This window comes from Vipera berus, assembly GCF_964194415.1.
Source record: "Vipera berus genome assembly, chromosome: 1".
NCBI classification, from domain to species: domain Eukaryota; kingdom Metazoa; phylum Chordata; class Lepidosauria; order Squamata; family Viperidae; genus Vipera; species Vipera berus.
In genome coordinates, this window is record NC_138202.1 from 288467020 (window position 1) to 288492926 (window position 25907).

The 25907-nt window shown below is 38.6% G+C and overlaps 1 protein-coding gene across 1 annotated transcript in view; it reads left to right on the plus strand.

Moving 5' to 3' along the window:
- RYR2 (ryanodine receptor 2) overlaps positions 1-25907 on the plus strand; it is a 296407-nt gene that overhangs the window by 121307 nt on the left and 149193 nt on the right. The window contains exons 14-26 of the mRNA XM_081335695.1: positions 3801-3922; positions 4643-4826; positions 7569-7704; positions 8919-9014; positions 11421-11539; positions 11703-11836; positions 12238-12479; positions 12794-12986; positions 13509-13725; positions 16917-17021; positions 20073-20176; positions 20769-20852; positions 22598-22757. Of these exons, the coding sequence (XP_081191821.1) occupies positions 3801-3922; positions 4643-4826; positions 7569-7704; positions 8919-9014; positions 11421-11539; positions 11703-11836; positions 12238-12479; positions 12794-12986; positions 13509-13725; positions 16917-17021; positions 20073-20176; positions 20769-20852; positions 22598-22757 (1896 nt within the window). The remainder of the gene's footprint in view (positions 1-3800; positions 3923-4642; positions 4827-7568; positions 7705-8918; positions 9015-11420; positions 11540-11702; positions 11837-12237; positions 12480-12793; positions 12987-13508; positions 13726-16916; positions 17022-20072; positions 20177-20768; positions 20853-22597; positions 22758-25907) is intronic.

The following is a 25907-nucleotide window of genomic DNA, read 5'->3' on the forward strand; positions in this document are numbered from 1 at the left end:
CCACATATAGGTTTCTCAAGAGACAAATAAGATGGTCTGGTACGCCCATCTCTTTAAGAACTTGCCACAGTTTGTTATGATCCACACAATCAAAGGCTTTAGCACAGTCAATGAAGCAGAAGTAGATGTTTTTCTGGAACTCTCTAGCTTTCTCCATGATCCAGCGTATGTTGGCAATTTGATCTCTAGTTCCTCTGCCTCTTCGAAATCCTGCCTGTACTTCTGGTAGGTCTCGATCCACATGCTGCTGGAGTCTAGCTTGTAGGATTTTAAGCATAACTTTACTTGCATGAGAAATGAGTGCAATGGTGCGATAGTTTGAACATTCTTTGGCACTGCCTTTCTTTGGAATTGGAATGTAAACTGATCTTTTCCAATCCTGTGGCCACTGTTGAGTTTTCCAAATTTGCTGGCAAATTGAGTGTAGCACTTTTACTGCATTGTCTTTTAAGATTTTGAATAGCTCAGCTGGAATACTGTCACCTCCACTAGCTTTGTTGTTGCTCAGCTTTTCTAAGGCCCACTTCACATTCTAGGATGTCTGGCTCGAGGTCAGTGACCACCTCATTGTGATTATCAGGGACATTAAGCTCATTCTTGTATAGTTCTTCTGTGTAATTTTGCCACCTCTTCTTAATCTCTTCTGCCTCTGTTAGGTCCCTGCCATTTTGGTCCTTTATCATGCCCATTTTTGCATGAAATGTTCCCTTCATATCTCCAATTTTCTTGAAAAGATCTCTGGTCCTCCCTATTCTATTGTTTTCTTCTATTTCTTTGCACTGTTCATTTAAGAAGGCATTCTTATCTCTTCTAGCTATTCTCTAGAATTCTGCATTCAATTGGGCGTATCTTTCTTTTTCTCCCTTGCCTTTCGCTTCCCTCTTTTCCTCAGCTATTTGCAAAGCTTCCTCAGACAGCCATTTTGCTTTCTTGCATTTCTTTTTCTTTGGGATGGTTTTGGTTGCTACCTGTTGTACAGTGTTGCGAACCTCTGTCCATAGTTCTTCAGGCACTCTGTCTATCAGATCTAATTCCTTAAATCTATTTGTCACCTCTACTGTATATTCAATAGGGATATAATTTAATTCATACCTGAGTGGCCTAGTGCTTTTCCCTACTTTCTTCAGTTTAAGCCTAAACTTTGCAATAAGAAGCTCATGGTCTGAGCCACAGTCAGCTCCTGGTCTTGTTTTTACTGACTGTATAGAGCTTCTCCATCTTTGGCTGCAGAGCACATAGTCAATCTGATTTCTGTGTTGACCGTTTGGTGATGTCCATGTGTAGAGCCGTCTCTTGGGTTGTTGGAAAAGAGTGTTTGCTATGACCATCGTATTCTCTTGACAAAATTCTATCAGCCTGTGCCCTGCTTCATTTTGTACTCCAAGGCCAAACGTGCCTGTTATTCCGGTTATCTTTTGGCTTCCTACTTTAGCATTCCAATCCCCCATGGTGATAAGAACATCATTTTTTAGTGTTAGTTCTATAAGGTGCTATAGGGCTTCATAGAACCGGTCAATTTCATCCTCTTCAGCACCGGTGGTTGGGGCATAGACTTGAACTACTGTGATATTGAATGGTTTCCCTTGGATTTGAACTGAGATCATTCTGTCATTTTGAGGATTGTATCCCAGTATTGCTTTTTCTACTCTTTTATTGACTATGAAGGCTACTCCATTTCTTCTGAGGGATTCTTGCCCGCAGTAGTATACCTGAACCTGAATTAAATTCACCCATTCCTGTCCATTTTAGTTCGCTGATACCTAAGATGTCGATGTTCAGTCTTGTCATCTCTTGTTTGACCACGTCCAGCTTGCCTTGATTCATGGATCTTACATTCCAGGTTCCTATGGAGAGAAAATCTTTACAGCATCGGACTTTCCTTTCACCACCAGACACATCCACAGCTGAGCGTCCTTTCGGCTTTGGCCCAGTCGCTTCTTTCTTTCTGGCGCTACTAGTACTAGCCCTCTGCTCTTCCCCAGTAGCATATTGGACGCCTTCCAACCTGAGGGGCTCATCTTCCAGCGTCATATCGTTTTGCCTTTTGGTACTGTCCATAGGGTTTTCATGGCAAAGATACTGGAGTGGGTTGCCATTTCCTTCTCCAGTGGATCACGTTTTGTCAGAACTCTCTGCTATGACCTTTCTGTCTTGGGTGGCCCTGCACGGCATAGCTCATAGCTTCATTGAATTACGCAAGCCCCTTCGCCACGACAAGGCAGTAATCCATGAAGGGGATATTGTTGATAGCTTGGCTCAAATACTCTTTAGTGATTTTCACCATTTTTTTTTGGTAGTTTCTGCTTGATTACTGCCATTGTTTTCAAAATAGCTTTCTAATATGTAACCTCCTATAAAACAAAAACAAAAAACAATAAAATCAGAAGATACACAATGTAAACTATGAAATTCATTTGCACCCAACAGATATGCATTAGTAGGAACAACTTTATTTGAATATGCAATACACTTGGATCTGTGTAAGTAAATAAAACACCAGGATGATCAAAGAAAATAAACCAATGGAGTTTGATTCAAGAAACATAGATAGGTATTGCAGGTGTTCCTCAATTTACAACTGGTCACTTAGTGATTATTTGAAGTTATGACAGACCTCCCCTCCCCCAAAAGCTATTTACTACTCTGTTTTGAAGTTATGACATCCCCCATGGTCATCTGACAGCAATTTATTGTATTTTTTTCTAGAAACTGCTTTTACTTCTGGTTTCCAGAAAAAAAAATGCCCATAGCACTTAACAGTCACTTCCCAAAAGGTTATGAAATTGGGTTGGTCAGATGAAGACTCATTTTATGACCATCATGGCTTGCAACCATAATTTCTAGGCTCAATTAGTGTTGAAAATTGAAGACTACCTGTAAAGTGGAGTGAAGTAATGGTAAAAATGTTTGACATAAATCACACAGGAATTGCTTTGGAACCATGCAAACCCCTTATTAATCATACTGCTGAGATAAAACTCACACGTTAGCTATTTATTAAAAGAAAAAAGAAAAAACTAGTGGGCAAACTGGTTATAACCTTATGGCAAAAGTACAAGATTTCATAACAACAAATACAGTGGTCTTAGTTTCTCTGAGGATGCATTTAGAAGGCCTTAACAAAAATTATTCCATGAAGGAAAATCTTAAAAAGTTCTGGTTTCCTTCACTGTATTAAAATTAATAATCAACAAATATAAAAGTTGTCTTGTGAAAGACAAATAGATGCAAACTATGCAAAATGAAATTATCACAGGATGTGCGCAGGATACTCTTCTTAGTATGGTTTTACCTATAAGCAGTTCACAAAAGGGCAAATCTCATTATCTGGAATAAAGGTTTTAATCACAAATTATGAAGTGGTTGCTATTGTTAGCTCTAAATTGCCATTCCACATAGGTCCTAATTCATTCTGGATTTTCAGCAGTACACTCATTCTTTGATTTAATTTGCATATGGGAATGCTTCCGAACTATTTTGTTTTTACTCTCAAGACTGGATTATTTGCCTGGACAATGAATTCATAGTTATATTAGGGATTTGCCTATATTGGCAATATATGGATTTTGTCCATTATTTTCTGTAATGAGGTAGCCATGTTTGCAGATCTCAAACAAAACAGTGGTTGAATCATCTTTATATTTCCAAGAGTAAGATTTAAGACATAGAGTAATGATGGAAATCACTACTATAAATAATTGACAGACCTGAATTGAAGCATCCAGAGAAATAGAATTAGGATGAGCAAAAGATTTCATCAAATATTAGCATGGTTTTCTCCATTTGGCTTTTCGTTGCAGGCTATCATGCACCATGAAGGCCATATGGATGATGGATTGACATTATCCAGATCTCAGCATGAAGAATCACGTACAGCACGAGTAATTCGCAGTACTGTCTTCCTTTTCAACAGGTTTATAAGGTATACGTGTACCATGTTTTTCCTCTAATCACTAGTCTCACACTTGCTCTGTCATATTTAACATTCCAAAGCCAAAAGCTTAATAAGTTATTTAGTAGGAGAATGCATGAGTTTTAGCTGAAGCTAAGAGATTTTCATTTATGAATCTTCACAAAACTCCATTTTGGATTTGTTTTTCTTGAACATGAGATATTTGAATGGTGCCACGTCAGCCATACCAAATTATATGAAGACTTACCGTACTTCTTTATGTAAAGTACTTTGCTGTCCCAAAACAATAAACATGTAATAAATTTTAAAAGAATTGTCTTGAAAGCCGCTACACCAGTTTCATATACCGGTAGTTTTAATATAATTCTTCCCTCACAACTTTTTAGTTTACCTGCAAAGGTCATTGTGATATTCTAGTGGGGGGGAAATTACAGCTGTTCGTGCTTTTCACTTGGAAGACAGCTGCTCCAGTTCTTCGAATCACAATCTGGGCATTACATTGTACTAAATTATCTCCAGAGCAAACTGCTTGGTTCATTTCCAGAGCTCTAAATGAGAATTGGACTGGATGATCTTTACACATCCCTTTTACTTAGTGCTTGTTCCTTACTGATACTGAGACACCATGTATTTTGCTGATTAACTGGTTAAATCGGGATATTGTAATGATAGCATTAAAAATCAGATGAAAATATATGTCTAATGAGTGAACATTTACATTAACTTTAGGGGCCTTGATGCTCTCAGCAAGAAAGCTAAGTCTTCCATAGTTGGTTTACCCATTGAATCAGTCAGCCTTAGCCTTCAGGACTTGATTGGTTACTTCCACCCACCAGATGACCACTTAGAGCATGAAGACAAACAGAACCGCCTAAGAGCTCTGAAGAATCGACAAAATCTCTTCCAAGAAGAGGTAGCAGTCTTGTTTTCTTTATGGAAAAAAATTAAAACTGTTCCAAATCTGCAGTATAATGTCTATAAGATTTTTAAATTCAGGTTTCTGTTCCAATGGAGGCAAACCTTGTCAGAACAAAAAGCAATTTTTATCTTCTGAAGATTTCACAAGTCTGGATGATGAAGGATTTTATGAAATAACGTATTTTATACGTTATTTGTAGGTCAGTAAATAAGCTACAAGTACAGGTTACAAACAAGCTTAAACTGCCATTAAAATTTCTCATTTGTCTGTGTTGGAAATTGAGTTAATTTATAAAAGGATTTGTTTAAACCAAGCAAATCAATATCATATACTACATGATTTATATTGTTTCAGTAACCCATCTTTTCAGCTAATCACATTATTCCTTGGGGATTCAGTAATAAGCCATGATTAATTAAAACATGAAGTGAGTCATTCCAGTGTTTTTCATGTAGACTTGCAGATAGGAGATGTGAGGTGAGATAGTAGAGTACAGGTGAAACTCGAAAAATTAGAATATCGTGCAAAAGTTCATTTATTTCAGTAATGCAACTTAAAAGGGGAAACTAATATATGAGATAGACTCATTACATGCAAAGCAAGATAGTTCAAGCCGTGATTTGTCATAATTGTGATGATTATGGCTTACAGCTCATGAAAACCCCAAATCCACAATCTCAGAAAATTAGAATATTGTGAAAAGGTGCAATATTCTAGGCTCAAAGTGTTCCACTCAAATCAGCTAATTAAACCATAAGACCTGCAAAGGGTTCCTGAGCCTTTAAATGGTCTCTCAGTCTGGTTCAATAGGAATCACAATCATGGGGAAGACTGCTGACCTGACCGTTGTGCAGAAAACCATCATTGACAGCATCCATAAGGAGGGAAAGCCTCAAAAGGTAATTGCAAAAGAAGTTGGACGTTCCCAAAGTGCTGTATCAAAGCACATTAGTAGAAAGTTATGTGGAAGGGAAAAGTGTGGAAGAAAAAGGTGCACAAGCAGCAGGGATGACCGCAGCCTGGAGAGGATTGTCAGGAAAAGGCCATTCAAAAGTCACAAGGAGTGGACTGAGGCTGGAGTCAGTGCATCAAGAGCCACCACACACAGACGGATCCTGCACATGGGCTTCAAATGTCATATTCCTCTTGTCAAGCCGCTCCTGAACAACAAACAACATCAGAAGCGTCTTACCTGGGCTAAAGAAAAACAGACCTGGTCTGTTGCTCAGTGGTCCAAAGTCCTCTTTTCTGATGAGAGCAACTTTTGCATCTCATTTGGAAAACAAGGACCCAGAGTCTGGAGGAAGAATGGAGAGGCACACACTGCAAGACGCTTGAAGTCCAGTGTGAAGTTTCCACAGTCTGTGTTGATTTGGGGAGCCATGTCATCTGCTGGTGTTGGTCCACTGTGCTTCATTAAGTCCAGGGTCAACACAGCTGTCTACCAGCACTTCATGCTTCCTTCCACAGACGAGCTTTATGGGGATGCTGACTTGATATTCCAGCAGGACTTGGCACCTGCCCACACTGCCAAAAGCACCAAAACCTGGTTCAATGACCGTGGGATTACTGTGCTTGATTGGCCAGCAAACTCGCCTGACCTGAACCCCATAGAGAATCTATGGGGCATTGCCAAGAGAAAGATGAGAGACATGAGACCGAACAATGCAGAAGAGCTGAAGGCTGCTATTGAAGCATCCTGGTCTTCCATAACACCTCAGCAGTGCCACAGGCTGATAGCTTCCATGCCATGCCGCATTGAGGCAGTAATTGGTGCAAAAGGGGCCCAAACCAAGTACTGAGTACATATGCATGCTTATCCTTTTCAGAGGCCCGATATTGTTCTATGTACACTCCTTGTATTATTGATTGCATGTAATATTCTAATTTTCTGAGATTGTGGATTTGGGGTTTTCATGAGCTGTACACCATAATCATCACAATTATGACAAATCATGACTTTGCATGTAATGAGTCTATCTCATATATTAGTTTCCCGTTTTAAGTTGCATTACTGAAATAAATGAACTTTTGCACGATATTCTAATTTTTCGAGTTTCACCTATGTGAGCTCAGACCTCACACACACACACACAGTGCTAAATCACATTTTAGGTCTCATTCCATCATCCTCCGGGAAAACATGAGGAGATACATGAATTGCCTGTAATATGCACATTCTTCAAAAAACTGATGCAGAATATGCAGAATATTAGAAATATATTAGGTTTGCAAAATATATGGCTCAATGAGACTGACTAACCATATGGAGATGGAATTAATATAGAAATTGAATGCTTTTAAGAAGTTAGCTAAACAATACCAATGGAGAAATGTAGTTTTAAAGATGGATTTTGTCTTAATGCAGCATGACTTACTTCTTCCTAAAATATGAAGATAGGGCCGTCCTGCTTATGTCAATATTTACTTGTGCCTTTTTCTGCTTCTTGGGCCTGTTTGTTTCCCCAAAGCTCAGTTCCTTTATTACGTACTTGTTATCTATGTACAAGTATAAGTGTGTGTACAATACCACATGTAAAAAAAAAGCTCAGAGATTTTTAACACTCTGAGTGTGTGTGTGTGTGTGTGTGTGTGTGTGTGTGTGTGTGTGTGTGAGAGAGAGAGAGAGAGAGAGAGAGAGAGAGAGAGAGAGAGAGAGAGAGAGGAAAGGCAGACCCTGTATTCATTTTATACAAAATACAAAATGGTTGGGAATAAACGCCTCTTTTCTTATAGGGTATGATCAATTTAGTGCTTGAATGTATTGATCGCTTACATGTATACAGCAGTGCAGCTCATTTTGCTGACGTTGCTGGAAAGGAAGCAGGAGAAACTTGGAAATCTATTCTAAATTCATTGTATGAATTATTAGGTAAGACATACCCTTCGATTAACAGATTAATACCATCTAAACATACTCAAATATATGTGGAATGTTGAAATTTTATGATTTATGGAAAACATATATTTATTATGTATGATAAAGATCTTCAGAAGTCCAAATGCACCCTTGAATTAAAATCAAAGAATTTGTTTACACTGTAGTTGTTTGTTTAGACTGTAGACAATTTTTCTTGCCACAGTTGTTAAGTGAAGCATTGCAGCTGTTAGTAACATGGTTGTTTATTTATTTATTTATTTATTTATTTAATTACATTTATATACCGCCCTTTCCCGGAGGACTCAGGGTGGTTTACAGGGTAATTAAAAACCAAAATACAAAAGTTAAAAACAAGTTTAAAAAAAAAATTAAATTTGTCCCTGTATAAGTAAAACCCCAGTTAAAATAAAATTAATCCTCAGCCTGGGCCAGAGAGCTCGAAGAGCCAGGTCTTCAGGCCCCGGCGGAATGAACGGAGGTCGGGGGGCAGTCCTCAGCTCCACTGGCAGCTGGTTCCAAAGGGCAGGCGCCCCCACTGAGAAGGCCCTATCCCTGGGTGTCATCCGCCGGCAATCTCTTACCGGTGGCACCCTGAGAAGACCCTCCCTGTGGGAGCGCACTGGATGAAGGGAACTTGATGCCGGCAGCAGGTGTTCCCTCAGATATCCCGGACCCAAGCCATGTAGGGCTTTATAGGTCATCACCAGCACCTTGTTAAGTGAATCTGGTTTCCCCAATGACTTTGATTGTCAAGAGGGTCGCAGAAGGTGACCACATGACCCCCAGGACACTGCAACTGTCATAAATAAGTCAGTTGCCAAGTGTCTGAATTTTGATCACATGACCATGGGGACACTGCAACGGTTATAAGTGTGAAAAATGGTCATAAGTCACTTTTTTCAGTGCTGTTGTAACTTCGAATGTTCACTAAATGAACTGTTGCAAGTTGAGGGCTACACATATTCTGGATATTAGCAATTTTATTCTAATCTCTGGATTTCATAGCTAACTATTAATCATGTATCAATGTTGCTATCATTTTTAACAGTCCAAATATAATTAGTGCTTTTCATAGAATATTTTCTAATTTTAATTTATGCTTAGTTTAGTAAACCCCAATTTGGGGTCAAAATGCTATATGATGATTTCAGCCAGTGCATGTGAGGATTTTTAAATTAAGAGTTTATCTCTTTATTCATTCCTAGCGGCTTTGATTAGAGGGAATCGTAAAAATTGTGCTCAGTTCTCTGGATCTCTTGATTGGCTCATTAGTAGACTGGAGAGATTGGAAGCATCTTCTGGTATGTTTCTTTGCATTATGATGTATATTTGAATTCATAGTTTCTTCTTCCTTAATTCAATATGAATATTTGGTATAGGAAATCAAGTTAAAATACTATATTTTCCTAGCCATAAGATCTCAGAAAACTCAGGGCAATGCTTGCACAAACATTTGTTACTTCCCTCAACAAGTTCTCTGTTATAAGATTGCTTACTCATAACGTACAGCAAGAGGATGATCATGTAAGGTTAAAATTCCACGGTTCACTGGAATTGCTGGGAAACTGGGAAAAGAGGCCAAATGTGTACCTCTATGCAGGCACAAAATGTTGGTTGGATCAGAACTGTGGACCAATCCCAAAGATATGCAAAATTTGTTTATATTTTTCAACTGTGGGTAATTTTCAATTTTTATTTTTGTGATAATATTACATTGTTGGTTTTGTCCCAGTAAAGGACTTCTCATGTACCATAGGCTATAACTTTTACATAAACTATATTTTATTTGCAAAATTTCAGAAGTTTTAAAAATACCAATACTTAATAGTTGATGTAATGATCTCATTATAAACTCACAGTTTCCATAAAAACCGGCCATTTTTAATAAAATATTGCTACTAATTATCAGTATCTCATCAGAGGGAAAAAAATACATTTAAATTTTCTGTCCAGTTGAGCCCAAATATGTCTAACTGCTTTCAGTGGTGGAAGAGTTGCCAAATCCTTATTACAGTTACAACCAGGAATGTGCCAAGCTTGCAAAGTGCTAAATAATAACTCTCAATCTAAGCCTGCAGTGGTATGTAGTTTATATAATTTATTCAATATTTGATTGAGGCTGATAGTTGTTTAAATTCATGAAAATTAAAGTCACCACTGTTATGTATTGGGCTCACTTGTAACACCACGTGGTAAGCTGGAGCAGCTAACGGCTCTCCAGCAACTCAGACTCCCCAGCTCCAGTGCTGCTATTGGCTGCCCCTAGGCGGCAATGGGTTGCTTTAAACCTATTGGCTGCTGCCTAGCAGCAAGGCTATAAATTGCTGCAGGGTGCAGCCTAATTCTCAGTTCAGATCCTGCAAGCAAATAAACATGACCATTGCTGAACTCACTTGCCTCATCTCCTTTCCTGCGCAAAGAACTCACTACATAACACTGGTGACGAGGATGGGATCCTGCTTCTCCAAAAGAGCTGAAGTCCACTAGGGGAGAGGCAGCACACACCTGGCGGGAAAAGGCATTCCTCCCCCCACGGTCGGCTAGCCAGACACGCTAGTGACCACGCGCTCAGTGGATCAATCCCTGGCCTTGGAGAAGCAGGATCAGAAGACGCAGGAACCAGCCGAGAAGACCAGAAGATGCCCAAGGTCGGAAGGCCTCGTCTCCTTTCCTGCGCAAAGAACTCACTACACAACAACCACCATCATTATAAGACAGTTAAAACAAGGGGAAATGCTTCAATAATGTATCTGTCTTTTAAAATATTCAAGTGAAACTGATATAGGTGTTGCTTTCAAAATATTTATCAGTCTTGATACTTCATTTTCATAATATTAATTTTATCCCACAAACTAAAAGTATTTTTCTGTACATAATTCCATTCCATTTGGGTGGTACAGTTTTCCGAGGTAGGTAAAATGAGGACCCAGATTGTTGGGGGCAATAAGCTGACTTTGTAATAATGCCGCTTGGGGGGTGTATGAAAGCCCTAATAAGCAGGCATATACATAGAATGAAGGCTACTGCTAAGCTTGTAAGCCGCCCTGAGTCTTCGGAGAAGGGCGGGATATAAATGGAATTAAAATAAAATAAAAATAAATAAATCTACTAAATTGGATATTCTCCTCAGAATACTAATCAACAAGTACTGTATTTAATAGCTCCTGAACAAAAACAAATCAACAAAACAAAACAAAAAGTCCCAATTGATTCTTTACAACCTTCGGAATCTTCTTGATATTGGTAAAATATTTATTTCAGATCAAACATTTGATTTATTTAAATTTGTTATAAAACAAAGTAACAGTAGAGAAGCTGCAGTAGAATCTGGAAAAATGGTGGAATTTGAGGGCTGCTTGAAAATGGCGAGATATGAATTCTCACTTCAAGTTTATTGTTACACATGAAAGCAGGCTATGTTAATTGGCTAGTCTATTATGTTACTCTCAACTATCCATGCTTATCAAGATTAGTATAAGAAGCATTTTCTTAAGTATGCAAATTAATTCATTATGAAAGCAAAAGCAACTATGTTGTCCTTTTTGTTTTATTTAAAGTATTCTTTTCTCTTGATTTAAAATAATTATACTGTTGGAAGAAAAAGGATTACTATGATCATTCTTAGATTATTATGACTGTTCTTTATTGTATGTTTTTCAAAGAATATAAAGAGTTAAATACTAAAATGGGGGCTTCTATATTTTTAGGAATTCTTGAAGTATTACACTGTGTGTTGGTGGAAAGTCCAGAAGCATTGAATATTATTAAAGAAGGACATATTAAATCAATCATTTGTCTTTTGGACAAACATGGGAGAAACCATAAGGTATACAAGACAAACATTAATTTATTTGAATTGTCTATGTGATTCATACAAGTTTTATAAGTAGAACATAAGATAACAATGAAGTACATTTAATTTTTTTATATAGAAGCTATAGTGACTTAAAACTTTAATAACCACCTCTATCATCATCCCCCCCCCCAAGGTATTAGATGTTCTGTGCTCATTGTGTGTATGTCATGGAGTAGCTGTGCGATCCAATCAACATTTGATCTGTGACAATCTTCTGCCAGGGAGAGACCTCCTTCTTCAAACTCACCTTGTCAATCATGTGAGCAGGTAAAAATTGGAACAGGATATTATTTTTAGTGCTCATGTATATGTATTTAGAATAGAATAGAATAGAATAGAATAGAATAGAATAGAATAGAATAGAATAGAATAGAATAGAATAGAATAGAATAGAATATCTTTATTGTCATTGTGTAAGTCACAACAAAATTAAGTGCTGTTCACAGTGCATACTACACACAAGTAAAAAACCACAAATAAGAACATACATTATATACATTATATAAATGAGCATATATATGGAAGCCCTTTTATAATAACATTATTTTTATTTCAACTTCCTTGGTGTAGCAGAACTGAGCATTAAAATGTTTGCTTTTTTAAAAAAAATCCATTTTGTGATACATTTTTTACTGATTTTTAAAATATATTGTTTTGTTTGCATTTAGCATGCGACCAAATATTTTCCTTGGAATCAGTGAGGGCTCTGCTCAGTACAGGAAATGGTATTATGAATTAATGGTTGATTATGTGGAGCCATTTACAACAGCAGAAGCTACTCACCTTCGTGTAGGATGGGCATCAACAGAAGGTTATTCACCATATCCTGTGGGTGGAGAAGAATGGGGTGGCAATGGTGTTGGTGATGACTTATATTCCTATGGTTTTGATGGACTTCATCTATGGTCAGGTAAGACTAATTGTTTAAAACCTAAAGATATTGCAAGTTAGGTTTTAAATTAAAAGAGCTATATAGGTTAACAGCTATAGAAGGATTGAAACAACTGTATGAAAGGAGAAAGTCTGTTTCTGTTTTTGCATGTGGAGAAATAGAGAAAGATGTTAATATGAAATTGAGGTACCTCTGAGTTAAAATAGTTGATACTGAGTTAGCCTGTCTATTATGTAGTTTTGTGTTTCTCAATGTGCTTATGAGATCTTTGGAAGTAGGTTTTCTATTGAGATCTTCAATTTTTCTCTAATAATATTCATTCCTAATTATAGGTTGTGTAGCAAGATCTGTCAATTCTCCTAATCATCATCTACTCAGGACTGATGATGTCATCAGCTGCTGCCTTGACCTGAGTGCTCCAAGCATTTCATTCCGAATAAATGGGCAGCCAGTCCAGGGAATGTTTGAGAATTTCAACACAGATGGTCTTTTCTTTCCAGTTGTCAGCTTTTCAGCAGGGATAAAGTTCGTATCCACATCCAATTATTTTCTTAATACATTCAGTATTTTCTTTGCTAAGGTCTAATCTAGATCAGTGGTTTGATTAACTTTTTTTAAAAGCAGATGTAGAGAGTGTAGGTCACCTTAAATTGGTAGGGACTATAGTAATTTGAGAACTGATCAAATTTGAAAGGACATTGGGGTTTTTTTTGAAATTTTTATGGTTTCTCTGCTAGAAACCATGTTATATTTTAACATGATTTTAAATAGGAAAATGATGAAGGATAAAGCCTTCCCCAGTCTCATTATCCAACAGATGTGTAGTTCAGTTCCCACATACCTTAAGCAATGGAAATGTTAAACCTAAGGATCTGGGATGAATCTCGGTTAGAAATGTGTATATTAATACTTGCAGAATTATGATCATTATCAAGTTCATCCTTTATTCCCTTTGCCAGAGCTATTGTAATTTTATCAACAATCTCCTCTGCAAGAAATATTTTATTTAATTAATACGGAGTCTGTCACATTGTACTTATCTTACAGAGTACGATTTTTGCTCGGAGGCCGCCATGGGGAATTTAAATTCCTTCCCCCTCCAGGATATGCTCCATGTTTTGAAGCTATTCTGCCCAAAGAAAAGTTTAAAGTGGAACCCAGCAGGGAATATAAACAAGATTGCAATTGCTCAAGGGATCTCTTGGGACCAAATATCTCTTTGTCACAAGCAGCATTCACTCCTGTACCTGTAGATACCAGTCAGGTATGTAAAATGTACATTGACTTTAAGCATGCATTAGGTTTAATTTACATTATGTTAAAACCAGTAGTACCGTAGTTTCCGGCGTATAAGACTACTTTTTAACCCATGAAAATCTTCTCAAAAGTAAGGGGTCGTCTTATACACCGGGTGCTGAAAATTTAGGGACAGGGCTGGCTGGAAAACCTGGAGCGGATCTCCCATTTAGTCTGCGCAGGGAAAGCGGGACCAATTGGAGAAGAAGCTGCAGTCTGATTTTTTACAGGCTGGGGTCTGGGCGTCTTTCTTTCTAAAGTTGAAGAGCAGCTGTAGTATATCCCAACTTGAAAGGCAGGTGGGGAAGGCAGCAGCCAGAGCAGCGGCTTAGCTCTAAGGACACATTTGACTCAGGAACTGGGCAGGCTGGCTGGAAAACCTGGAGCGGATCTCCCATTTGGTCTTTTTTTAAAAAAATCCCATTTATATTCTGCCCTTCTCCGAAGACTCAGGGTGGCTTACAATTTAAAGCACAAATCAATGTGCTTAGCAATAGCCTTCATTCTGTGTATATGTCTGTTTATTAGGGCTTTCACCACCCCCCAAGCAGCATTATTACAAAGTCAGCTTATTGCCCCCAACAATCTGGGTCCTCATTTTACCTACCTTGGAAGGATGGAAAGCTGAGTCAACCTTGAGCCTGGTGGGATGCGAACCTGCACTAATTGCAGGCAGCTGGTTTTACGTAAGGCTCTGCGCAGGGAAAGCTTTAGAGTGAATTAGGAAAAGTGAAAAAGTGAATTAGGAAAATAGGGAACGTTTGCTGGAATTGGCTATGTGTAGTTTAACGAAGAGAAGGGTGAGGGGTGACATGATAGCAGTGACCCAATATCTCAGGGGCTGCCACCAAGCAGAGGGAGCCAAGCTATTCTCCAAAGCACCTGAAAGCAGGACAAGAAGCAATGGATGGAAACTAGTCAAGGAGAGAAGCAACCTAGAACTAAGGAGAAACTTCCTGACAGTTAGAACAATTAACCAGTGGAACAACCTGCCTCCAGAAGTGGTGAATGCTCCAACACTGGAAGTTTTTAAGAAGAGACTGGACAGCCATTTGTCTGAAATGGTATAGGGTTTCCGGCCTTAGCAGGGGGTTGGACTAGATGACCTCCAAGGTCCCCTCCAACTTCTTCTTCTTCTTCTTCTTCTTCTTCTTCTTCTTCTTCTTCTTCTTCTTCTTCTTCTTCTTCTTCTTCTTCTTCTTCTTATTCTTATTCTTCTTCTTATTCTTATTCTTATTCTTATTCTTATTCTTATTCTTATTCTTATTATTATTATTATTATTATTATTATTATATTATTATTATTATTATTATTATTATTATTATTATTATTATAGTTTAATCCACTTGCACTGTTTTATGTTTACATGTTTGATGACAAACAGCCTTATGTTTATAAGTGACAGTTTTCTTACTAAGCACCTGCATGTCATAAGCATTTGAATTAAAATTACCATATTAAAATAAAATCTGATGTTTTTTAATTTTTATTTGGTGTGCGTTGGAAGAGGGGTAGTCTTATACGGCGAGTATAGCCCAAACCCTATAATTTAATAGGAAATGTAGGGGGTCGTCTTATACGCCCAGTCGTCTTATACGCCGGAAAATACGGTAGGTTAGATGGCAAACACTGTAACTGCTAGAAATATTGTTATATCAATATCATAGTTTGAGATGGTAATCAGAATTCCACTTTCCAGGCATTTAGCAGATATTAATAGCAAGTATTGGAATTAAGCTGAGTTCCGTATAATAAATGACAACATACGGTATATAGGCAAGAATAAAATATGTTGAGAAAATAGCAGAGAACCTGTAAGAAGTGGCTTAAGAAACTGCATTGCTCTGTACTTGTAATAATCAGTGCCATAGTTATTTTTCCCTCAGATTTGTATATAAAATCCCTTATACATTTTTTTCAATTCAGATGTAAAATGACAGAACAAACATTTACAGCCCCAGTCATTTTGATTTCGGTATAGGTGAATCCACATGGTTAGAGCTATAGTTAAGGTTATATCAGAAAAGCAAATTTATTTATAATATTTTTATTAAACATTTTAAATATGTCAAATGCAATTCAATGATTGTTCTGGAATCACCATAAATATGAATACATTCTACATCATGGTTGTATTGGCCTCATATATCCATGGAGTCGGGGAAGCAAAGTGGGATGGGAGAATGACAATACAAGCATTAAGATGCAAATTGGATAACTTACGTGCCTGCATGCAAAATTGTGAAGCAAGGCCATAATGGTGAAGCATTCTTCATGACATCAAAATGCACATTTCTTATATGCACATTACAGCATTGTAGATAGGAATGAATGCATATGATAGATATGTAAAATCTGACACAAAAAGTGTCCCCTGATTGGATGTATATTGTGTAAATGCTTAAAATAATCCATTTGAGTGGCAATATTGTGTGACAATTTTAAGTAACTTTAATTCTACTGCTTTATTGATATAAGAACTGAGCTGATGAAGAGCATTGGGTTCATGAACAGAATTGGGTTTAGTGGAGAATGACAGTTCTTTATCTGCAATTTGTTGCACTTATATTTTGATTCTTTTTTTCTTAATTCTGAAGAAAATAGGTATGATAGGTGATAGATTTTTTTTAATGGAACGGTATTTCTAGAAATTTTAAAGAACCTGAAATAATTGAATTTTTAATTTTTTCACCATCTAACTATAACTGAAAGGTAAAAAATATTTTTGTTAAAATGAACAAGTTATATATTGTACATGTGGCATTAAGATATTTATAATACAAATATTATATAATATATTTTATTAATTTTCTTTTATTACAATTCCTTAGTGCTTAATGAACAACATGTCTGGGTTAATTTATTATGTTTAGTAATACCAATTAAGTTCTTATTCTCTATTGTGTTTTTCCAGTCATTGATAGAATAGGTTCCATGTTTGAAAATATTCTGTATCTTCTTTTTGTTTAATTCTCACTGTAAGTATATCCATTTCCTCACAGTCCAGAGCTAAATTTCATTTGTGTTTAATGGGACTTTTAACCAGTAAAAAAAAGCCAAAAAAATGTCTGGGATAATGATTTCATTGGTTTATTTTTTTCTTAATTGTACTGTTTAACCACTTTATTTTTTTAATAGATTCATTCTTCTATTTTTAGATTGTATTACCTCCACATCTGGAAAGAATTAGAGAAAAACTAGCTGAGAATATCCATGAACTTTGGGTGATGAATAAAATTGAACTTGGATGGCAGTATGGACCAGTATGTACTTTTCTATATTTGGCATTTCATTAATTAATTCATATATATGCTTATGTATATAATTTGGAAGTATTTTTAGTGCCTAAATGACTGTTTTGGTTTTCTAACGGGTTTTGCATCATGTAAAATATAATTTAAAAAATTACACAGAAAAAAACCAATCAGAGGTATCCACAGAGTCTGGTCAAAAAAGCCAAGATGGTGGCTGCCTCAGGGCAATCAAAGCTTCATTTGCATTTTATGAATGAACATCATGTGTGTGACAACAAAAGGAGGGGCTTCTGTTGCATCTGTTTTGGCCACCATCTTGCCTTTTTGTCACCATACTCTGCAGACTGTCCTGAAATACTGACATTGGCTGCAGTCTGACAGATTTATATTTATTTATATTTAATTTAATTTGTATACCGCCCTTCTCCCGAAGGACTCAGGGCGGTGAACAGGGCAATAAATACTAAAATACCAAAATACAAAAATTAAGAACAGATTAAACCCAATGCCCACATACTATAAATAAATTACATAAAAACAGTAATAAAACCCAATAATGAAACCCAAACCCATCAGACCAGGCCGGCTTGTTCAAACAAATAGGTTTTTAGATCACGTCGGAAGGAGCGAAGGTCGGGAGCCATCCGGAGCTCAACCGGTAAACGGTTCCACAGATCAGGCGCACCCACAGAGAATGCCCTCCCCCTGGGGGCCACCAGTCGGCACTCTCTGACCGGTGGCACCCTGAGGAGGCCCTCTCTGTGGGAGCGCACTGGGCAGAGGGAAGTTGATGCCAGCCGCAGGTGCTCCCTAAGGTACTCCAGACCCATGCCATGTAGGGCTTTATAGGTCATTACCAGCACCTTGAATTTCACCCGGAAGGCAACTGGAAGCCAATGCAGCTCACAGAGCAGAGGTGTAACATGGGAGTATCGGGAGACCCCCAACACTACTCTCGCGGCTGCATTCTGCACCAGTTGGAGCCTCCGAGTGGTCCTCAAGGGCAGCCCCATGTAGAGAGCGTTGCAGTAGTCTAACCGAGAGGTCACGAGCGCATGAGTGACTGTAGGCAAGGCATCCTGGTCTAGATAGGGCCGCAACTGGCACACCAGGAGAACCTGGGCGAAGGCCCCCCTAGTCACAGTTACTATATGATCTTCTAAAGAAAGCTGTGAGTCTAGGAGGACTCCCAAGTTGCGGGGCCTATCTATGGGGGGTAATAACTCACCCCCCATAGTAAGAGATGGAATACTCTGAATTTCCCGAGATGCCGGCACGCACAGCCACTCAGTCTTGTCAGGGTTGAGCCGAAGCCTGTTCCTCCCCATCCAGACCTGAACCGCCTCCAGGCAATGGGACATCACGTCGAGGGCATCACTGGGGTGGTTTGGGGTCGAAATAAAAAGCTGGGTATCATCAGCATACTGATGATACCCCACCCCGAAACCACGAATGATCTCACCCAGAGGCTTCATGTAGATGTTGAACAGGAGAGGCGAGAGGACCGACCCCTGAGGAACTCCGCAAATGAGAGGCCTCGAGGTCGACCTCTGTCCCCCTGCCAACACCGACTACGAACGTCCCAGGAGGTAGGAGGAGAACCACTGAAGGACCGTGCCTCCCACTCCCAATCCCCTGAGACGCTGCAGCAGGATACCATGGTCGATGGTATCAAAAGCCGCTGAGAGGTCTAATAGGACTGGGACAGAGGAACATCCCCTGTCCCAGGCCCTCCAGAGATCATTCACCAGAGCGACCAATGCCATCTCCGTGCTGTACCCGGGCCTGCAACCTGATTGGTACGGGTCTAGATAGTCAGCTTCCTCCAGGACCAAAGGGAGCTGATGCGCCACCACGCTCTCAATAACCTTCGCAAGAAAGCGAAGGTTGGAGACCGGATGAAAGTTGTTTAATACAGCTGGGTCCAAGGCAGGCTTCTTGAGGAGAGGTCTCACCACCGCCTCCTTCAAGACGGCGGGGAAACTACCCTCACTCAAAGATGCAGATATCACCGCCTGGAGCCAGCCTCGTGTCCCCTCCCGAGCCGCATAAAGCAGCCAGGAAGGGCACGGGTTCAATAAACATGTGGTGGAGCTCAGCTTCCCCATAATCCTGTCCACTTCCTCCGGAGTCACAGTATTGAACTCCTCCCAGATAACATCGACAAGACCACCCATGTCCTGATTGTCAGACTCTGCCCAGTCGGAGTCCAAACCAGTCCGAATCCGAGCGATTTTGTCCGACAGATGTTGACTAAACTCCGCGGCATGACCCTGCAAGGGTTCCTCCCTCACCTCCTGATTAAGGAGGGAGCGGGTCACCCTAAACAGGGCGGCCGGGCGGTTATCTGCGGACGCGATGAAGGTAGCGAAGTAATTAGACCTCGCCATCCTCATCACCGCGAGATAAGACCTAGTAAAGGATCTTAGTCGCGATTGGTCGGATTCAGACCGGCTGGATCTGAATGGCAGTATGGACCAATATGTACTTTTCTATATTTGGCATTTCATTAATTAATTCATATATATGCTTATGTATATAATTTGGAAGTCTTTTTAGTGCCTAAATGACTGTTTTGGTTTTCTAACGAGTTTTGCATCATGTAAAAATATAATTTAAAAAATTACACAGAAAAAAACCCATCAGAGGTATCCACAGAGTCTGGTCAAAAAAGCCAAGATGGTGGCTGCCTCAGGGCAATCAAAGCTTCATTTGCATTTTATGAATGAACATCATGTGTGCGACAACAAAAGGAGGGGCTTCTGTTGCATCTGTTTTGGCCACCATCTTGCCTTTTTGTCACCATACTCTGCAGACTGTCCTGAAATACTGACATTGGCTGCAGTCTGACAGGAACAATCAGGGAGAACTAAAATGCAAGAGTTAAAAATTACACACTTAAATAAGAGTGGAAAAACGTAATGCATGAATATGTTTTCGTGTGGAATATTACCAGAAAGGTGGACATGTGTTTTTTTGCAGGGAAATTCTACTCCTTGTCAGTAAGAATTGATTCTTTTAGGCTACAATTATAGGATAAACTGAAATCCTATTTTACAGATTAGAGATGACAACAAGCGACAGCATCCCTGTTTGGTAGAGTTTGCTAAACTGCCTGAACAAGAACGGAATTACAATCTTCAGATGTCACTAGAAACATTAAAGTAAGTCAGACTTATGTTTATATTTTTGCAAGTAAATTTCTATGGGTGTATGAATTCATAATAGATTATGAAATTTGGTTTACACTATACAGGATTAGCAAAGTACTCATTAATTTTCTGGATTGTGTGAACCTATATAAATATGCATATTTACAAGTCATTTCTTTTGATATAGGCTGATTACTCATATGATATTACTGAAACTTCATTTTTAATGAGAATTACAGAAAACTCATGTTTGTTTCTTTTAAAATATTTCTCAGTAATCATATATAAATGGAAGAGAATGCATATTGTATAAATCTGGATAGCAAAAATTTGTAAATAAGTGATTACTGGTCTATGCAAAGTTGAATAGAAAAATCTACAATAAGATATAACTCAGAAATCATGGCTGATAATTATTTTCAAAAATATAAGCAAAATAAGAAAAGACAAAACTCTTGCCATGTGACTATAACAATTCTAATTTAACTATAATAATTACAATTGTGTAACTATAAAATTGCACAAGTAATTCTAGCCTTGTCTTTCAGTTAGCACGTTTTGCCTGATTTTAATTATTTCAAATATAATGGTTTTGTTCTTCTAGAACATTGCTGGCATTAGGTTGTCATGTTGGAATTGCTGATGAGCATGCTGAAGAAAAGGTGAAGAAACTAAAACTTCCCAAAAAGTAAGTTTAAACTCAGACTATTAAGTGCAAATATGTCTACTGTATCTATACCCAGTCTAGTAATATAGAAATTGAAGATATCTGGGACTTCCGGGTTAGATGTCGTGGTGTGATGGGTGCAGGAAAATGGAGCTCCATTTTCCATGTCCGATTTCGCTCTGCTGGGGACCCTAAAAAGGGTCTAAAGTCACCCTGGAGAGATAATGAAGAAGAAGAGGACCCTCATCAGTTTTGGAGGGGCAACAGCCCTTCCGTTTGATCAGAGGAAGTCCTTCAAACTGGCAGAAAAAAGACTGGCTGCATTTATGTGGCCAGCCAAAAGTCATTAACAACCCAAGATAAGCACTAACTAGCAACCTCTGAACAACACGGATGGAATTGGGTAAGAATGATCCTTTCTTTATAATTTTAAAACCTCTTCTTGGAAAAAAGAATTCCCAAAGCAAAAAATCCTCCAGATGATAGAGAGAAGGGGAATTTCTGCCCTGTTCTCTCAGGAAAAGAGAAGCAGCGAATAACTTTCTTTGGGGGGGAAATCAGAGAAAACTACAAGATTAATTTGGATTTAATATAGAGACATAGCTTTGACAAATTTGGGGACTAAAAGTATTTCTAAGACTTTCTTTTTTGAAAAGATATTTGAAAAGTTGGTGAAATAGGTTTGGACTTAAAAGCTGAAAGATGGATGTTAACAACATCTAGTGGTGAAACTTTGCATTACAATTTATTATGGTTAAAGAAAATTTGGCACAAAGCCCAGACATAGATAAGGCTCTTTGTTGTTCCTGGAAACTTTCACTTTTGCAGACTGCAGCTGGAAAAAGGGGAAAAAATCCTTGGGCTGTTTTATCTGTATGAAGGAGACAATAAACCATTCTAAATTGGCCGGCCTGGATTACAAATATTGACTGACTTTTAGTTTCAAGAATTATCAAGAAATATTAAGAAACAGTGGGAAAGTTCTTCTGGACTATTTCTCTTTGGAAGAAACATGGTTAATGAACAAGAAAATGTAAATGGACTTCAGAAAGAAATTCTTTTCATGTTGAAATCAATTCAAGAGACAATTGTTTTAAATTATGAGGAGACTAAAAATAATTTAAATAACATAAACGAGCAACTCTCCAACTTAAACTTACAAGGAAAAAACGTTCAGAAAATGACCATAAAGAATGAACTAGTGACTCAGAAACCAGAAGAACAAATAGAGGAAACTGATATGATAGAGAATTTGAAAGAAGAAACCAACTGACAGGCACAGATAAATAAAAATTTGGAAGACCCAGATATAACACCGGAAATGGGAAGTTGAAGATATCTAAACCTCCATACGTTTTTATGTATGAGATAGAATATTTGCATAATAAAAATTCCATTTGGAAATATGCAAGCCACAAATTGTAAAAAATTAAGAGTAGATGATGTAATGTGGTATGTTAGTTAGGAAAGAGTCAGGAAATTGATATGTTTTAGACCAAAAACTGCAGTATAATGAAGTAGAGTTCCAGCATAAAAAATATAAGAAAACATTTTAATTTACATATAATTTCATTTCAAAGACCTATAAATTTTGGAATTTGGGTTTTGATTCTTGAATTATTGTACTGATTACTAATTCCGATACAAGGAAATGAATGATCTGAATCTAATAATTTAATGCCAGAACAATGCAATGATCAAGACTTAAGTTTTTTAAATTCATAAAAAAATAAGAATTCATTAGTTTTTTTAAAATTTTTTAACAGTTATCTATTATCAAGTGGATATAAACCTGCTCCTATGGACCTAAGTTGCATCAAGTTGACTCCATCCCAGGAATCCATGGTTGATAAACTTGCAGAGAATGCTCACAATGTATGGGCAAGAGATCGAATAAGACAGGGATGGACATATGGAATCCAACAGGTAAGTCCAGACATACTGGAATCTTTATAGTACTCATATTATGTCCAAATGTCTGATGATAGTGAAAGAGATAAAAAGTTTTGGAGATCTCTTATTTTTTTGACATCACGTTAATTGATACATTTTCAGAACTAAACCTTTCAAAAGTAGAGATATAGACAAAATGAGGAAAACAAATCCTTCCTCCCTATAGTGTCTTCACAATAGTGTTTCTGAGATCAAGCAAAAATTGATAATGTATAGTATAACCATGTCATTATGCATTATATTAAGCATGCTAATATAATTGCAGTAAAGTCACTAACAGTTCCATTTATTAGCTACTAAAATATCCCACAATGCTCTAGTGCAGGGCTTTTCAACCTTTTCACAGATTGTACCACTTTTAGGACATGAAAATATATTTGAGTACCACTAGAGCTTAGCAATGTGTCAAAAACTTGATGACTAAAAAAGGGGAGGATTTTGGGTTTTACTGATTAGATTCATTTGTTATTATAGAAATGGCTAGTTTATAATATTATGGAAAAGTAAAAAGTTGAGGTTCAATGTTAATGCTTCCTTCTACTGCAACAGAGTAAGTCTGTTCTTTTTCCCTTCTCCCCCTCACTTTTCCCCCTTTTTCCTCCCCACTGTGTCCTACTATTTGCTTTCATATTTTTGTATTTTATTCTATAATCTAATAAAATATTACAAACTGTAGAAAAAAGGTGGCTGTTCCTTTTCTGAATCACTTTCCCTTTGCACTGACAAATGTATGATGAATTTATCCATGTTTATTAATATGCACCACTACCAGCTAGCTCAGGGGTCTTCAAACTTGGCACTTTTAAGACTTTTTTTTTAAATTCCATTTATATCCCGCCCTTCTCCGAAGACTCAGGGCAGCTTACAAAGCTTAGCAGTAGCCTTCATTCTATGTATATGCCTGCTTATTAGGGCTTTCACACACACACCCCCAAGCGGCATTATTACAAAGTCAGCTTAATTGCCCCCAACAATCTGGGTCCTCATTTTACCTACCTCGGAAGGATGGAAGGCTGAGTCAACCTTGAGCCTGGTGGGTCCACAGGTCTTAAAGTTGCTAAGTTTGTAGACCTCTGTGCTAGCTGGTTGGTCCTTCTCCTCTCTCCCTTCTGAGGTCTTCTTCCACAGTGTAGTAAAATGCACCCACCCAATCCCTTCCCTGTACCCTTAAAGACACAGGAATCAAGTGCAAAGCAAGAAAGGCTCAGAAAATAAAGAAACACATAAACTCCTGGTTTTTTTTTCCTTTAAGCTGCCTCAGGCATGTCACATGTCACATGTCACAATGTTGCAATGCTAGATAGAAAGGCTCTGGGAATTGCAAAAAGCTTTAGGCTTAAATTAAGCCAGTTTACCTTCAAAGAAAACTTTTTAAAAGCCATAGACAGACTCAAGATAAGGGGGTAAAGATAAATTACATTTGTTTAAAGGGATGAAACCTACAGAAGTCAACACTTTGGATCATTGCTAGCCTAAAATACCGACTAAAATATTCCAATAACCAAAGCACACAAACCGAGCCTCTGAATTATTTATTTATTTATTTATTTATTTATTTATTTATTCGGTTTATATACCGCCCTATTCCCAAAGGACTCAGGGCGGTTTACAAGGCAAAATTTTAAAACAATCCAATATAAAATTAAAATAAAATAAAATTAAGTCTAGCCGCAAAAATTAAATCACAATTTAAAAACATTAAACCCCTCAGTCCAGACCAGATAGCTCAAAGAGCCAGGTTTTTAGGTCCCGGCGAAATGAACGAAGGTCGGGGGCAGTCTGGAGTTCCGTTGGCAGTTGATTCCATAGGGCAGGCACACCCACAGAGAACGCCCTCCCCCTGTGGATCGCCCGTTGGCAATCCTTGACCGGCAGTACCCTGAGGAGGCCCTCCCTGTGGGAGCGCACAGGACCATGGGAAATTGACGCTGTCAGCAGGTGCTCCCTTAGATAATCTGGGCCCATGCCATTTAGGGCTTTATAGGTCATCACCAGCACCTTGAATCTCACCCGGAGGGCAACCGGAAGCCAATGCAGAGAAGAGGTGTTACATGGAGTATCGGGAGACTCCCATCACAACTCGTGTGGCTGCATTCTGCACCAGCTGAAGCCTCCGAGTGGTCCTCAGGGGCAGCCCCATGTAGAGAGCATTGCAGTAGTCTAGCCGGGAGGTCACGAGCATCTTGGTCCAGATAGGGCCGTAACTGGCACACCAGGCGAACCTGGGCAAAAGCCCCCCTGGCCACAGCACCTATATGATCTTCCAAACTGAGCCGTGAATCCAGGAGGATTATAAAACGCTGGAAAACTACAAAAAACCTTATGGTAACCCAATCAAGCTGCCAGCTCACCCAGAACTATATAAACCCACCTCCTTTCTGACATGCTCATCTGCTGGCTTTTTATTTCATCAGTGCTGGAGAAAATGAACCAGGGTTTCTTTTCTTCCAGCAACAGCTGCTGCTTCTTCCCTGTCCCTGTTTCCTCCTTGCCTGCTGAGCTCTCGTTCTCTTTCCCTGTTGTCTTTTTTCCCCGTTTCCCGCCAAAAGCACCTACTTTTATAGCCTCTCCTCTCCACCCTTTTCTTCAATTCACCTCCAGCTCCTCGCTGCTTCCAGAAATGCCAATCAGCTGAAGCCAATCAGCTGGAGCCCTTTCAGCTCCTGTGGCTTTGGCTGAGCCCCGACAGTTCTGCAGCTGCAGTTGCCTCTCCCTTAGGCTCCTGTGGCTTCTGCTGAGCCCCGACAGTCCTGCAGCTGCAGTTGCCTCTCCCTTAGGCTTGGGTCACTTTGGCTTATTCCCCTCCCCCACTACACTTCTCTAGGACGGTTGCATATCACCTGCTACGTGGCAGAATTCCACAGGTGGTACAGGTACCACCGGTTGAAACGCCCTGCTCTAGAGAATGTTCAGTGGGTTATGTTACTAATTAATAACTGGTAATAGTTAATAAATACTATGAAAAGTTGAATAGTTGGGCACACACAAAGTTATGCTCGCATACACACACACACAAACACACACACAGACACACAAACACACACACACACACACAGAGAGCTAAATATCTTGTAGAACTTTATCCAATATCCACAGTTAGCTTTAAATTGAGTTTTCATTTAA